This window comes from Rhincodon typus, chromosome 11 (assembly GCF_021869965.1).
Source record: "Rhincodon typus isolate 14 chromosome 11, sRhiTyp1.1, whole genome shotgun sequence".
NCBI classification, from domain to species: Eukaryota; Metazoa; Chordata; class Chondrichthyes; order Orectolobiformes; family Rhincodontidae; genus Rhincodon; species Rhincodon typus.
Window position 1 is genome coordinate 25,877,851 of NC_063342.1, and position 16,814 is coordinate 25,894,664.

General features: G+C 41.2%; 1 protein-coding gene across 1 annotated transcript in view; it reads left to right on the forward strand.

Moving 5' to 3' along the window:
• The window catches only part of tomm70a (translocase of outer mitochondrial membrane 70 homolog A (S. cerevisiae)), a 38,368-nt gene extending 24,174 nt beyond the window's left edge, over positions 1-14,194 (forward strand). Inside the window, exons 7-12 of the mRNA XM_020516517.2 lie at positions 107-241; positions 682-789; positions 5,329-5,445; positions 6,553-6,650; positions 10,306-10,428; positions 12,887-14,194. Coding sequence (XP_020372106.1) covers positions 107-241; positions 682-789; positions 5,329-5,445; positions 6,553-6,650; positions 10,306-10,428; positions 12,887-13,040 — 735 coding nt within the window. The 3' untranslated portion in view covers positions 13,041-14,194. The remainder of the gene's footprint in view (positions 1-106; positions 242-681; positions 790-5,328; positions 5,446-6,552; positions 6,651-10,305; positions 10,429-12,886) is intronic.
• The last annotated feature ends 2,620 nt before the right edge of the window (positions 14,195-16,814 follow it).

Consider the following 16,814-nt stretch of genomic DNA (forward strand, 5'->3'; position numbering starts at 1 on the left):
CTGCTTGGCCTGCTGTGTTCATCCAGCTCTACGCCTTGTTATCTCAGATTCTCCAGCATCTGCAGTACCTACTATCTCTTGATGTTTTACTGTTTTTGCTCTTCAGCTGCGTGCCAATGCATTGATCAAGCGTGGAAGCATGTATATGCAGCAACAGCAATCTCAGTTATCTACACAAGATTTCAACATGGCTGCTGATATTGACCCTCAAAATGCTGATGTGTACCATCATCGAGGACAGGTAAGAGCTGCAATTTCCTGAACCAATCTGAAAGAATTGTCTTCGTTACAGCTATCACACCTAGCAAATTTCTCATTAATTGAAGAAATGGATCTCTCACTCAATTTTATTGCAATAATCTGATATTTGTTTATTTTGTTTCAAATCAGACTATTGCCATGACTGCATTTATTGAATATCCTAACTTGAATAAACTTTACAGGTAGAAATTACAAAGCTGTTAGTCCTGCCTTCCAAAAGACACTCCCAATCAAAAGTGGGTGGGAAAAGCTGTTTGGGAAATGAACAGATTGGGCTGAAACCCTTTTATCCCCTCCTTTGCCTGTTCCATTTTCTGTTCAGAAATGTTGAAAGAGTGAGAGAATGGGAAGAACACTGTAGTCTGCCTTAATTCAGTGCAGATTAGATGATTATACATTGATGCTAAATTTTGTTTACAGCTGAAGATTTTACTTGACAATGTTGAAGAAGCTGTTGAAGATTTTGATGAGTGCATCAGACTGCGACCAGACTCTGCTCTGGCTCAGGCCCAGAAATGTTTTGCACTGGTAAGCAGTCTCGTTCTAATATTGTTCAGAAAATTTCACTGTCGTAACTGCTGTATTGCACAGTACAACTACAAAAAACAAGCAGGGTAATATCTCTAACTGACTCATTGCTGGTAGCTGCATACTGAGTTACCCATTTGAGGTTGATTAGAATTTGACTGGGGTTTGCTATTTGATTTATATTCTACCCAGTATTTTTTCTTTTCTATTCATTTTTGTGGGACGTGGGCATTGCTGGCTGGCCGGCCAGCATTTCTTGCCCATTTCTAGTTGTCGTTGAGAAGGTGGTGGTGAGGTGCCTTCTTGAGCTGCTGCAGTCCTGCAGCTGTGGGTTGACCCACAATGCTATTAGGGAGGGAATTCCAGGATTTTGACCCAGCAACAATGAAGGAATGGCGATATATTTCCAAGTCAGGATGGTGAGTGGTTTGGTGGGGAACTTGGAGGTGGTGGTGTTCCCATATGTCTGATGCCCTTGTCCTTCTAGATGGCAGTGGTCGTGGGTTTGGAAGGTGCAGTCTGAGGATCTTTGGTGAATTTCTGAAGTGCATCTTGTTGATCGTACACACTGCTGCTACTGAGTTTCAGACGTGATGGGAGTGGATGCTTGTGGATGTAGTGCCAATCAAGCAGGCTGCTTTGTCCTGGATGGTGTCAAGCTTCTTGTGTTGTTGGGCCTGCACTCTTCCAGGCAAGTGGGGAGTATTCCATCAAACTCCTGACTTGTGCCTTGTAGATGGTGAACAGCTTTTGAGGAGTCAGGAGGTGAGTTACTTGCCGCAGTATTCCTAGCTTCTGACCTGCTCTTGTAGCCACTGCGTTTATGTGGTGAGTCCAGTTGAGTTCCTGGTCAATGATAATCTCCAGGTTGTTGATAGTGGGGGATTCAGTGATGGTAACACCGTTGGATGTCAAGGGGTGGTGGTTAGATTGTCTCTTATTGGTGATGGTCATAGCCTGGTGTGGAGTGAATGTCACTTGCCATTTGTCAACCCAAGTGTGGATATTGTCCAGAACTTGTTTCATGTGAACATGGACTGCTTCGGTATCCGAGGAGTCACAGATGGTGCTGAACATTATGTAATCATTGGCGAACATCCCCAACTTCTGACCTTATGATGGAGGGAACGTCATTGATGAAGCAGCTGAAGATAGTTGGGCCTAGGATATTACCCTGAGGAACTCCTGCAGAGATGTCCTGAAGCTGAGATGATTGACCTCCAACAACGACCATCTTCCTATGTGTTAGGTATGACTCCAACCACTGGAGTGTTTGCCCCTGATACCCATTGATTCTTGTTTATCTCCTTGATGCCATACTCGGTCAAGGGCTGTCACACTCATCGCACCTCGGGAATTCAGCTCTTTAGTCCATGTTTGAACCAAGGCTGCAATGAGATAAGGAACTGAGTGGCCCTGGCGGAACCCAAACTGGGCGTCACTGAGCAGGTGCTCTTTTTCTTATTCATTTACAGGATGAGGTCATCACTGGCTAGGCAACATTTATTGCCCATCCCTAATTGCCCAGAAGGCAGTTCAGAGTCAACCATATTGCTGTGGGTCTGGAGTCACATGTAGGTCAGACCAGGTAATGATGGCAGTTTCCTTCCCTAAAGGACATTAGTAAACCAGATGGGTTTTTCCAACAACTGGCAACGGATTCACGGTCATTGTTAGAATCTTAATTCCAGATATTTTGTTGAATTCAAATTCCACCATCTGCCGTGGTGGGATTCGAACCTGGGTCCCCAGAACGTTGTCTTGGTCTCTGGATTAACAGTCCAGCGATAATACCACTAGGCCATTGTCTCCCCAGTGCTGCTTGATAGCACTGTTGATGACGCCTTCCTTCACTTTACTGATGATCAAGAGTAGACTGATGGGACGGTAATTGGCTACATTGGATTTGTCCTGCTTTTTGTGTACAGGATGTTCTTGGACAATTTTGCACATTGCCGGATAGATACCAATGTTGTAACTGTATTGGAGCAGCTTGGCTAGGGGAGCGGCAAGTTCTGGAGTACAAGTCTTTACAACTATTGCCAGAGCCCATACCTTTTGAAGTATCCAGTGTCTCCAGCTGTCACGTGATATCACGTGGAGTGAATCGAATTGGCTGAAGACTGGTATCTGTATTGCTGGGGACCACTGGAGGAGGCTCCAGTGGAGCATCCACTCGGCATTTCTGGCTTATCTTTTGTGATGTGCTGGGTTCTCCCATCATTGAGGATGGGGATATTTGTGGAGTCTCTTCCTCCAGGGAGTTGTTTAATTGTCCACCACCATTCATGACTGGATGTGGCAGGACTGCAGGGCTTTGATCTGATCTGTTGGTTGTGGGATCGCTTACCTCTGTCTATCATTTGCTGCTTTTGCTGTTTGGTGTGCAAGTAGTCCTGCCTGGTGGCTTCACCAGGTTGATACCTCATCTTCAGGTATGCCTAGGGCTGCCCCTGGCATGGCCTCCTGTACTCTCTGTTGAACCAGGGTTGATCCCCTGGATTGTTGGTAATGGTTGAGTGGGGGATATGCCTGGCCTTGAGGTTACAGATTGTGCTGGAGTACGGTTTTGCTGTTGGTTGCCCACAGCGCCTCATGGATGCCCAGTCTTGAGTTGCTAGATCTGTGCGAACTCCGTCCTATTTAGCACAGTGATCGTGCCAAACGCAACACAACTGGAAGTTATTCTCAATGTGAAGGCGGACTTCATCTCCATGACGTCTGTGCGATGGTCACTCTTACTGCTATTGTCATGGACAAATGCAACTACAGCTGGCAGATTAGTAAGGTTGAGGTCAGGTATGTTTTTCCATCTTGTTTGTTCCCTCACCACCTGCCGCAGACCCAGCCTAGCAGCTATGTCCTTTAGGACCCGACCAGCCCGATCAGTAGTACTGCTGCTGAGCCACTCTTGGTGGTGGACATTGAAATCCCCCACCCAGAGTACATTTTGTGCCCTTGTCATCCTCAGTGCTTCCTCTAAGTGTTGTTCAATGTGAATTCGTCAGCTGAGGGAGGACAGTATGTGGTAATCAGCAGGAAGTTTCCTTGCCCATGTTTAACCTGAAGCCATGAGACTTCATGGGTCTGGAGTCTATGTTGAGGACTCCTAGATCAACACCCTCCCGACTGTATACCACTGTGCCGCCACCTCTGCTGCGTCTGTCCTGCCAGTAGGACAGGACATATCCAGGGATGGTGATGGTGGTGTCTGGAACATTGTCTGTAAGGTACGATTCTGAGAGTATGACTGTGTTAGGCTATTGCTTAACCAGTCTGTGAGACAGCTCTCCCAATTTTGGCACTAACCCCCAGATGTTAGTGAGGAGGACTTTGCAGGATTGACAGGGCTGTTTCAGCTGTTGTCTTTTCCGGTGCCTCGGTCAATGCCAGGTGATCCGTCCAGTTTCATATCTTTGAGACTTTGTAGCGATTGGTACAACTGAGTGGCTTGCTAGACCATTTCAGAGGGCAATTGAGAGTCGACCACATTGCTGTGGGTCTGGAGTCACATGTAGGCCAGACCAAGTGAGGGTGGCAGATTTCCTTCCCTAAAGGACATCAATGAACCCGATGGGTTTTTCCGACAATTGACAATTATATCATGGTGATAAGTAGATTCTTAATTCCAGACTTCTTTTAATTATTGAATTCCAATTTCACCATCTGCCATGTGATGGGATTCGAGCCTGGGTCCCCAGAACATTAGCTAGGTTTCTGGATTAATAGTCTAGCGATGATACCACTAGGCCATTGCCTACCCTATCACATTATCTGGAAGACAACAACAGGTTTAGTCTGGATGCTGTTGGACACTCCAGTTTGTCTCACCCTTTGTTAAACCTTGTAACGGTTGCCACCGTTTTCAATCACCTGCCTGACTTCAAAACCTGGTTCCAGGTATATTTTGCCCATTGTAATATCTGTAAAAGTGAAGCATTCTATTATCCTGCCTTAAACATCTAAATGCCCCTGTTCCATCTCCTCTACCATTTCAACCTTTACCCTATGATGTGGAACCTTGATGTGTTATTCACCAGTAAGTGACATGCCTTTGCATCGCTGAATGTTTTGCAGGCCTCCTGACATCAGTAATAAACTATCATTTAGGATATTGTCCTTAACCACTCGGATACTTCTTCCTCATCATCCTGATTCTTGCCAAGGTTCACTGGCCTATTATGATTCATTGAATTGACCTTATGCCAATGTGCATAATAGCTATAGATCTTGGTAATGGTATTTGGTCTACCATCTGAGTTAATTTGTGTGTTCCAGTTTGGTGATTGTTAGCATAATCTAACACTAAGCTTCTAGAAATCTAGGAAGTAAGTCCCTTAACGTGGAAACACATTGTACTTAGTGGTAGGCACTGAAAAATTTGATGCAAACAACCATCAACTTGACACATTTAAATCTTAAATAAAGTTGATCTTTATAGATGTAAGAGAAAAAAATTCACATGATCAACAAAAATGTTTTCAACTCCATTGGATCACCTATCAACTGAATTGCATTCTGTCATGTGTTTTACTCCAGTATCGTCAGGCCTACACTGGAAGCAATCCTTTGCAGATCCAAGTGGCTGTAAAAGGATTTGAAGATGTAATTAAAAATTTTCCCAAATGTGCAGAGGGTTATGCATTGTATGCTCAGGTAAGCCTTCAGCATTCAAAAGTGTATTTCAAGCATCTGCGCTGATCAAGTAAGTTAAAGAACACTGATAAAAGGATAGTCACCATAGTCTTAGTAGACCATAGGGCTGCGCTGTCATTAGAGAGAGAGAGAGAAATTCGTGGTAGTTTAACCTGAGGGTCACTTCAGGCTAGTGGAAAGGTTGAGAAGGGCAGTCCTTGGTAGTAACCTCAGAAGTTGCGGGAATTGAATTCATGCTGTTGGCATCACTGTGTGTCACAAACCAGCCATCCAGCCAGCTGAGCTAACTGACTACCCCCCTCAACTATCACGTGAGAATTGAACGTTCAGTATCTGAAGACTTTGATCTGAGTTGCAAAATCAGCAAATTTATTTCATTAAAGTTTATGTCCTTCAAATTATTAATGTAAATGTAAAATTTTGCTTCTTCTGAAGGTCACAAAATATGCTTAGGAAAGGCACTGACCCCATTTAGTTCATCCTTATAAGATACAAACAATGTTGTCTCATTTAAGCCTCCAATTACTTAAAGGACAGTGTCTGGGTTTTGGCCAAATTATCAAGCCATTCCAATCTGTTGTATTGTGCCCCATCTGTCAGATGGAAGTGAACAATCACATATTGATTAAAGAATGGCGAGATCTTCTGGTGTCCTAGCTTATACTTTGTGTTAACAAATGCCACCAGAACAAATTATTTGGCATATGGTTGTTTGCAGTCTTGTTGTACACAAATTGACTGGTGTTTTCTATGTAATACCAGTGACCAAACCTCAAAAGAATTTAGTTATTTGGAATGGCTTGAAGGTGTGGCTATTGTTATATTAGTACATTCTTATTCGGCTTCAGAAATTGCTGGAAAAACTCAGATCTGGCAGCATCTGTGGAGAGAAATCAGAGTTAACATACTAGATCCAGTGACCCTTCTTCAGAACTCCACAGATGCTCCAGACCTGATGAGTTTTTCCAGCAATTTGTGTTTTGTTTCTGATTTTCAGCATCTGCGGTTCTTTTGGTTTGTTTTATTCTGAACTTTAATCTGTGCTAAGTTGTATTTAGATGCATGTAAGATAAAAATGAAACACTTGACCAAAAATTTTTGTCCTAGGCTTTAACTGACCAGCAACATTTTAGCAAAGCAGATGAAATGTACGATAAATGCATTGAACTGGAACCAGACAATGCAACAACATACGTTCACAAAGGGTAAGTGATCTGTAATTAGATCAAGGCCAGTAATTTTACCTCTGCTGTTTTGGATGTCAGAGTCAAATATATTGTGCAAACACTCCAGTTAATCCTCTGCTACATTGTGGAAAAGTAAAAACAAAATAATACTCTGCATTTTTATCCAGGAAAGGAACTAATGATTGGAAAAGAAAACCTTACCGAGAGCCTGTAATAATGAGACCTATAAAAATAAAAATTTAATAGGAGTTTGAATTTTTGTATACATATTTATGTTGAAGTTGTGTGTGACAGGTATTCGGGGCTATGGCTTCCCTCACTTTAACTTAGTTATGGATGTTAATGGGGATCGGTTCACTCAGTTAGCTAAATGATTAGCGAGTGGTTCAGAATAACCTATTTTGCCCAAGGAAGACTTGGCCCTTGCTTCTTTGCCCTGCCCCTGAGATTGAAAGGCAATCGCAAACCACAGTTAGCACACTCTTACAAGAAAATGGCTCTGGGTGAAGCATTATCAACAATAAGGTCCTGCCTTTGAGCACAGCACACATGACATGACATTGTTCATATTAGTGTTATTTCTGTATTGGTATTGGTAAATGTAACATTCAATATATGAACAAAGAACAATACAGCACAGGAACAGGCCTGTCGACACTCCAAGCCTATGCAGTCACGTTTTGCCCTTCCATACTAAAACTGTCTTCACTTACAGGATCTGTATTCCTCTATGTCCTTCCTATTCACGTATTCATCCAGGTGCTTGGCGGCATGGTGGCTCAGTGGTTAGCACTGCTGCCTTAAAGTGCCAGGGACCCAGGTTCAATTCCATCCTCGGGCGACTGTCTGTGTGGAGTTTGCACATTCTCCCTGTCTCTGCGTGGGTTTCCTCCGGGTGCTCCGGTTTCCTCCTCCAGTCCAAAGATGGGCAGGCTAGGTGGATTGGCCATGCTAAATTGCCTGTATAGTGTTCAGCAATGTGTAGAATAGGTGGCTTATAGGGGGATGTGTCTGAGTGGGATGCTCTGAGGTTCGGTGTGGACTTGTTGGGCTAAAGGGCCTCTTTCCACGCTGTAGGGATTCTATGATCTACGATCATGCTCCTTGAATATTGTTATTGTGTCTGCTTCCACCACCACCTCTGGCAATGCGTTCTGGACACTCCCTACCCTTTGTGTGAAAAAAGTGCTTCACACATCTTTGTTAAGCTCCCCCCTTGCACCTTGAACCTGTGTCCCCTAGTTATTGACCCCTCCATCCTGGCGAAAAAGCCTCATACTTTCCACTTTATCCACGTCATTCACAGTCTTATAAACTTCTGTCAGGTCGCTCCTCAATCTCCTGTGTTCCAGTGAAAACAAATGCAGTCTGTCCAACTTTTCTTCATAGCTAAAATCCCCAATACCAGGCAACATCCTGGTAGACATTTTCTGTACCCTCTCCAAAGCGTCCACGTCCTTCTGGTAGTGTGGTGACCAGAACTGTAGGCACTGTAGTGCACCAGCATGTATGTTCTTACATTTTTCTGCATAATCTTTCCCACATTTAACATGTTCTTCAGCAATTTTTTTTTGATTCATTCATGGGATGTGGCTGTGCCAGCATTTATTGCCCAGAGTGGGGATAAGAGCCAATCACATTGCTGTAGGTCTGGTGTCACATGTAGGCCAGACCAGGTAAGGATGGCAGATTTCCTTCCCTAAAGGACTTAGTGAACCAGATGTATTTTTATAACAATTGACAGTGCTTATTGAGCACTGGTGTGTCAGATCTTAATCCAGATGTTAATGAATTCAGTCTTCACTACCTGCCATGGTGGAATTTGAACGCATGTCCCCAGAACATTAGCTTGGGGTTCTGGATTGCTAGTCCAGTGACATCACTACACGACTGCTTTCCTTGGTTTTATAGTCGCAGAATCACATCTAATGATGGACACTTTTTGAGTTTTGGAAGCACCAGTTGGTTGCCTATGGTCATAACTTTGCTTGTTGCAAACAGCCGAAAGGATATGCTATTTGATATGATCTGCTAGTCTTTGGCACGTATTGCCTCTATACTTAGCAACACCTTGGCACTGAAATATATATACTACGTTACTGATTTAAGAAATGTCTTTGATGGATTGACACTTAATCACCTGCCCTTGCATATTTCTAATATGTATGTGACATGTTTGCTATATTTGAATCTGCAGCTGCACTTAAGAATTTCCTTGCATGTTTTAATAGGCTCAATCCTGCACTTAAATTCACCTTTGAAATTAAGCAATCAAATGACCTCCATTTCCTTGATGTGCTTGTTGAGAAATCAGCCAGTGTTCTCTGCAATTGTCTTTTTATTTTTTATTCAAATGGGGCCTAGGCATTGCTGCCTAAGCCAGCATTTATTGCCTGTCCCTACTTGTCCTTAAGCAGATGGTGAGCTGCTTTCTTGAACTGCCGCAGTTCATGTGCTTATAGGTAAACCCACTGGGACCTTACCCTCCCTAGTCAACATATACATTGGGATTCTTAAGTTACGTGTGTTATTTTTAATTTTTGATTTTACAAGTAATCGATTGAAGGATTACAGAGAATGGGCACGAAAATAGAGTTGGGCTGAGATGAGATCAACCATGATCATATTAAATGGCAGAGCAGGCTCAAGGGGCTGAATTGCCTACTCCTGCACCTAGTTCTTATATTATGTGATTTGCCTTATTGGAAACCTGGTAAATGACGCCTGAGCCATTTGTGCACTGCACAAGCGTGATGCTTAAAAAAAGCACATCAAATCCATCGTGTAGGACAATGGCTACCCTGATCAGATCATTTCTTGATGTATATCATACAACTTAATTAACAGGCCTAAGTGTATCACTTGTGGTCAGAAAAGTGTCCAGTAAATCCCCTCCAAAGGTTAAGATATCTCAAATGTTTGAGCACCAAATGAAGCTGGCTATTTCATACTGCTATTATTTCAGTAGCAACACAAGTGGTGTGCACAGATAACAGGCTGTTAGCTCAGTCAAAAGTACACTCCATCAGTCACACAAATGAGGAAAGTAGTATCTGAATTTCAGTGCTAGAGTGGTGCTGGGTATATAAGCTGTTCATCCCAAAGTCTTGCAATAAGCAAGCTTTTGACCATTGCAAAACTCAAAAAGCATAGTGTCTGACATTAGATGTGATTCTGTGATTGCACAGAATTTGCTAAATCTTGGTGCAGTAAAATCCACTGACAGCCAATTTAAGATTGTTAGGCTGCTGGCATGGTACACTTGCACTACTAGAAAGTATGTATATTAATACACAGAGCCCTCTGTAGAAGAACATCTGAACACACTGCGCTTATTTTAACTCAACAAACTAGATGAGAGCCATTTTCTTGTTCCATTCATTGCATTGATAATCAGTGTCAACCTGCTGGTTTAAAATGTAAATAGACTTTTTCAGTTAACTGTCAATCAGTATTAATGACAATATCTCTACCAATCAGAGTCCAGTTGGCAACCGTCGAATATCTCTTAGTATAAATGTTTACTCTTTACATTTTTATTTCTTGTGAATTGATGAGTGCAAGATGAGTGCAACTTTTTTTTTAAGAAATATTCAAGTTCTCCCAAATGACTACTTGAATTGTCCCTACTTTTCTGTTGATGCCATCATGGTATTTGCTTAATTTATTTTAGTTTACTTCAGCTTCAGTGGAAACAGGATTTGGACAAAGGCTTGGAACTAATCAGCAAAGCCATTGAGATTGATAATAAATGTGATTTTGCATATGAGACCATGGGTACTATCGAAGTCCAGAGGTAATTTATTAACTATTTTTGTTCCCACAGAATTTTGTCTCTTAAAACTTTTATTTCTTCTTAAAAAGAGAAGTGATTCTACTATTTGAGTTTGGAAAATACTCAATTGTCATCTGTTGCAAAATTTGTGTGGTTTCAGGACTCATAAATCTGGTATGGATTACATCTGTCAAATAGAAATGCCAACATTTCATCTTGCTGATATTTTTACAGTGCACATGATTTTAGATGCATTTCTTTAAAAACTTTGTTTTCTGTTGGGATGCTCATTCCTACAGTTGTTCAGCTGCTGCAGATTCTTTGATATTTCTGCTATGGTATTGAAGGATTCCAAAACTTTAGTCCATCAGTGAATAACAAGTGATGGTATAAGACCGAGTCAGGATCGTTTCTGACTTGAAAGGGAACTTGGAGGTGATGGTGTTTTCTTGAATTTGACTACTCTGATCCTATTCTTCCACGACACTGCAGGGCTAGGTTTTGGAGTTACTGTAAATTTTTAGATGTGGGATCAACTAAAGTGTATTGCTTTTAATTCTATATTGTGTTGACTGCTGATGTGGCTGTGCCATACAACCAATAGGATACTCAAACATCACACCTGAACTATACAGTTGTGGTGTGCCGTGTTTAGCAATGCTAGGAGGCACAAAATGTGGGCTTGGACTTGCTATGGGTAAGACAAAGCAAGTTAGAACTTCCTCAGTGCACCAGTGTACCATAGGCTGTGTTGTACAGGACCCTGTCATAATTTTTGGCAGAGCTTTATAGGATTTTTTTAACCTGTAACCTCAGTTTAAACTGATAATAGTGAAATGAGTCCTAAATTTATAGTGACTAGGTAAAGTCAATCATAGAACCATAGACAATAGCGAAATAATATGCTAACTAATTAGTTACGTAAAATAAAGGTGGTCAGATAGATGATCACGGTTGCAGCATGTAGGAACTTGTGGAAATCTGTGCACTTCATGGCAGCCAGTAAGTGTTTGCAGCTTTGAGCAACTTCAGCTCTGAATTGATGGAGCTGGATCCAAAATTTAAACATTGTAATACATCGTGGAGGGGCAAAGTTACCTGGCCATTCTGCCCTAGGAGAAAGTAACACTCCTTAAAGTAGAAACTTCTCATTTAGTTTAAATTCAGGAAAAGTTGGAGATAACTGTAAGCAAGGCAGGTATGGGGATCCAGAAGGTAGCAATGGAGAGACCTCATCTGCTGGACTTATCCAACAGGTTAAAAGCTTTTTGCAACTTTTGTGGATAAGGAGGGGCATTGTGGAAGATGAACATACTGTAGCATCATGATGCAGGAACCAATTCAAGTGGGAGAAAGGAAAAGGAATGTACTTGTAGTCAAGAACAATATAATTCAGGGAATAAACACTGATCTTTTCAACTGCGAGCATAGTTTGTGTTCCCTGCCAGTACCACAATCAACAGTTCTGAAGAAGAGTCAAATTGGATTCAAAATGTTAACTCTGTATCTCTCTCCACTGATACTGCCAAGTATTTGCTTGGGTATTTCTAGATTTCAGTTTTTTGCTGTTTTGATTTCATGGTTCATTTAAGAGATTACATCAGAGCTGGAAAGGAACTTTATGTAGGAGGGGAAGGATCCAGTTCTAGTGGCCCACGTAGGTACAACATGGATAGGACTGAGAAGGAGATTATGCTAAAGGAGTATGACCAGCTTGAGTAGCACTTGCATAGTTTAAATTATAGAGCTAGCACACAGGAGGTTGGTTGTGGAGATCAATAAGCATGGATTCAGCCTCGCTACAGGAGCTCCTTTGTGTTGTCTTAGATCCACCATCTTCAATTATTGTGCCTGTATCATGAGGTCAGAAGTGGGATGTTTGCTAATGATTGCATCGTACTCTTAGTACACAGTAAGACTGGTACAACATTAGGGTCGCTCTGTCTTTGTGGGCAGCGTGGTAGTTCAGTGGTTAGCACTGCTGCCTCACAGCACCAGAGGCCTGGGTTTGATTCCAGCCTCGGGTGACAGTGCGTGTGGAGTTTGCACATTCTCCCTGTGTCAGCGTGGGTTTGCTCACACAGTCCAAAGATGTGCAGGTGAGGTGGATTGGCCATACAGAGTTATAGGAATAGGGTGGGTGGGGTTGTGGATCTGGGTGGGATGCTCTTTGGAGGGACTCAATGAGCCAAATGGCCTGCTTCCACACTGTAGGGATTCTATGATTCTGGAGTATTAGTCATATACTTGCAAAGCACATTTTTATGAACATTAATATTTGAATCAAGTTATTAGTAATTAGAAAGCCTAAATTGATGATGATTTTCCACCCACAGAATTTTACATCTATTGATAGTTGTTAGATTTTGTTTTCAAGAAAATAAACTTTGTCACATTGTCTAAGTTGTTTTTCAGAATTCACCACCTTTTCATAGCGTTTGTATCCTAACTTAAAATGTGTTTTAAAATCTGTTTACAGAGGAAATCTGGCTAAGGCCATCGATATGTTTAGCAAGGCCATTAACCTGGCCAAGTCAGAAATGGAAATGGCCCATCTGTATTCGCTTTGTGATGCTGCATATGCACAGACAGAAGTTGCTAAGAAGTATGGATTGAAACCCCCAACACTGTGATTTGAAAAATATAAAGCTATTACCATTACTCTTCTGTTGCACCTCTGATAATGTTTTATAAACAGTTGAATACCACAGAAATCTTTGTGATATTCATTTATGTTCTCTGTAGAGGTATGTAATAAGTTGATGAATACGTGCAGAAAATTCATATAAATTGGCCTAAAAAGTGGAATTAAATTTTGTGGTACTGAACAACTTTTTTTTTTTACACACTAATGCAAATCAGGCCACACAAACAATATCTTATGGTTAGCCTCATATAGGATGATGTGCGATTTAAAAATAAGTCTTGTACAGTACAAGATTGGCACTCCCTTAAAGTAAAGACTTGTTATAGTTAACTGTACAACTATTAAATAAAATTGTGTTCATATTTTCAGTTGTATGATTCAGTTGAGAATGTTTTACAGTAAGTTTTATTGCAATTATCTTTGCATTTTTAAATCTTAGATGTTCAATATATATTTCACGGTATGTCAATATTTAAAATGATCTGAAGGTCCAGTCAAAAGTGTATGCATTATATGGTATATTGTTTCACATGGTAGAGATAATGCTCTCTACATTTTCACAAAACCAATTCAGCTTAACTGTGCTGAAAGTGTTGTTTGCAAAGTATCCATTTAAGCATGCCTGGTGGGATATGGATGTACAGTAGAACTCTAATCAAATTGCTGTATCCAATAAGAAGTTGTATAAGCAGCACTAAGTTCAGGTGTCTTTAAAAAATAGCAGATCGTATGCTGACAATTGGAGGATTCTTATAGGCTTTGCAGTATATTTTGCTGTTTACATATTGGGGGAAAAAAAAGGTGCTTGGAAAGACGGCACTGCAGAGGCTGCCAGCGTGACTTAGCGACACAAGCTTCTCCGTTCCCATTTTAACGCATTCATGTGCGGATCCAAGGCACAGTGAATTTTATTTTGATCTTGTGAATAGTTCTGTTTGTCTGGCCTAAATACATTTGATGTATAAATGGAAAAGGCCTTTGATGGAAGCATGTGCTCTTCAGTGAAAACATTGTGATACCAAGAACTAATGGATGTTAAATGCGATGTTGGAAAATGCACTGGAAAAGTTATGAACTAGTTTTTTTGTAACTGACTGATAGTGTAAACTTACCCAATAAATACTGCATTCAGAATGAAAATGGTCAGTGAGCAACATTAAACAGTGTTCGACAGGCATACCTCTAATAAATGTTGCATTCAAAATGGAAGTGGCATCATCAGCAGTAACATAAATCAGGAAAAATGAATGTACACTTGTGACTGGCCTTGAAGTAGAATATGCGTGCAGTTGAGCAGAGTTGATTTGTAATTTGAAAGTGATCTGGTGCCAGTGAGAGTTAGAAATCCTGAGGCTTGGTTCATTTCAGCAGAGGATGATGGAGGCTCCTGACAAAGAATTCACCAACGGCAGCAGTGAGTATTTGTGAAAATAACCTCAAGTATCGCCCATTCACTGTCAAGTGTGCCAATGCACAGAGTTTTTAAAAAAAATCTATTATCAGACAAAGTCAGGAGCAATATGTTTAAATCAGCTCCTGCCATGGTTCCTGAAATACTATATTTCCCATTTCATATTATTCCCATCTCAAATTGTGCGCGCTCTGCATATAGCCCTCATTTTGATCTGATGGAATCTGGTTTTCCAATGAGGGAAATTAGCTTTGAGTTTTTATAGTTCAGGAAAAATTGGTTGAGGTAGCCGGGGATCCAGAATAGGATCTGACTTGACTTTGGCTAGCTAGACCCCGATCTTTCTTTGAAGATGTTCCTTAAAACCTAGTAATTCAACTGGGCTTTTGGGACGTTTGTCAGTCCAATTCTGGTTGGTAATGTTTCTGTGGAATACATGGAAACTTTTCTCATGTTAAAAAGGTGCTATACATAGACAAGTTGTCTCATCATGTAAATAACTTTGGGCCAGAATGAGTATGAATTAACTTTGCATTTCCACAATAGCTCTGCTCTGCAACAACTTTACACCACAGCGGGGAAGAGTGTTTCACAAAAACCAGTATCTGCTAATGGAGTAACGTGACCAAGACAAAACTTTGGGATTCAAATAAACTATATATCTGCCACTAGCTTGAATTGCTTTATATTTCTATATTGACTGACCGACTGACTGACTATCTACCCCTTAGCAACAGAGAATGTAAACAATCTCATCCATCAAGTGAAGACTTTTCTCATTCCTAAATGGCTGAACTCTTATTGAGACTGTCATTCTGTACTGTGGTTCCTCTGGCTAAGGAGTCTATTATTTTAGCATTTGCCCTTGAATCTCAGTGTTATATTTCCTCTTTTTAAAAATTCTATGGAAAATCAACCTGGGTTTTCTTGATCTAGAAAGTGCAGGACCTCATGCCAGTAATCAGTCTGGTAAATCCAATACATTTCCCATGTAGGTATAATGTTTCCTTCAGTTTTGAGATCAAGGCTGTACACAGTCTTCAAATGCCCTTGCAATAAGATTTGCTTACTGAAAAGTGTTATAAATAAAAACTAGTATGCCACTTTGTTTAAAGTTGTTTGGACAAACAAACATTTCCCATTCCACAGAATGGAAACGGTGTACTGGAGGTGTTAGTCCGAGCCACATTCTCACCATCTAGCTAACTGAGAAAATTCTCAACATTTTTCTAAACACTTTCCCCATTATTGATATTAGGCTAACTGGTCTATTGTTTCCCCCACCTTTCAGAAGGTGTCACACAGGGGATTGCTAAATAAGATAAATGGCCATGGTGTCAGGAATGAATAGAGGATTGACTGGCAGAAGGCAGAGTGGAGATAAGGGGTCTTTTTCAGGATGGCAGCCATCATTTAGGAGTTCTGCAGGATTAAGTGTTGGGACTACAACTATTCACATTATACACAAAATCTGGACAACTGAACTGAAGGCAATGTTGCTAAGGTTGTAGATGATAAAAATAGATGGAATGACAGGTAGTGTTGAGGAAGCAGGGAGGCAGAAGGGCTTGGATGGGTTAGGAAGGTGGGCAAAGAAGTGGCAGATGCAATACAATTTGTGAGGAGGTAAGAGTACAGGCATAGATATTTTCTGGGAAAGGCCTCAAAGCTGAAGCGCAAAGGGACTTGGAGATCCTAGTTCAGGATTCTGTTAAGTTTAAGTGCAGGTTAAGTTAGCAAAGCAAATCATTTTAAGTGGGCTACAATACAAAAGCAGTGATGTACTGTTGAGGCTGTATAAGCCTCTGGTCAGGCTGCATTTGGGCCCTGTATCTGAAAGGAAAGATGTGCTGGAGGAGTCCAAAGGAGATTTGGAAGAATGATTGAGGTGTCAAGGAGCTTATACAAGGAGTGGTTGAAGACTTTGGGTCTGTACTTGGAGTTTAGAAGGATGAGAGGATGATCTAATTGAAACTTAGACAATACAGAAGCCTGGAGAGTGGACGTGGAAAAAGCAGTTTCCACTAGTTGGAGAGTCTAGGCCCCAAGGGCACAGCCTCAGAGTGAAGGGGCAACCTTTTAGAAGCGAGATGAGGGGAAATTATTTAAACCAGCCAGTAATCTAGGGCACTTATTGCTGCAAAAGCCAGGGAGGCCAAGTCTGAGTATATTTAAAGGCAGATAGGTTCTTGATTAGTAAGGGGGAAGAACCTAAGGGTAACAAGGTAGAACAGTTGAGAAATACATCAACTATGATTGAATGGCAGAGCAGACTTGACAGGCCAAATGGCCCATTCTGGTTATATCTTTCTGGAATAGCAAAGTTATCTTTGCCATCCCAATTTGATA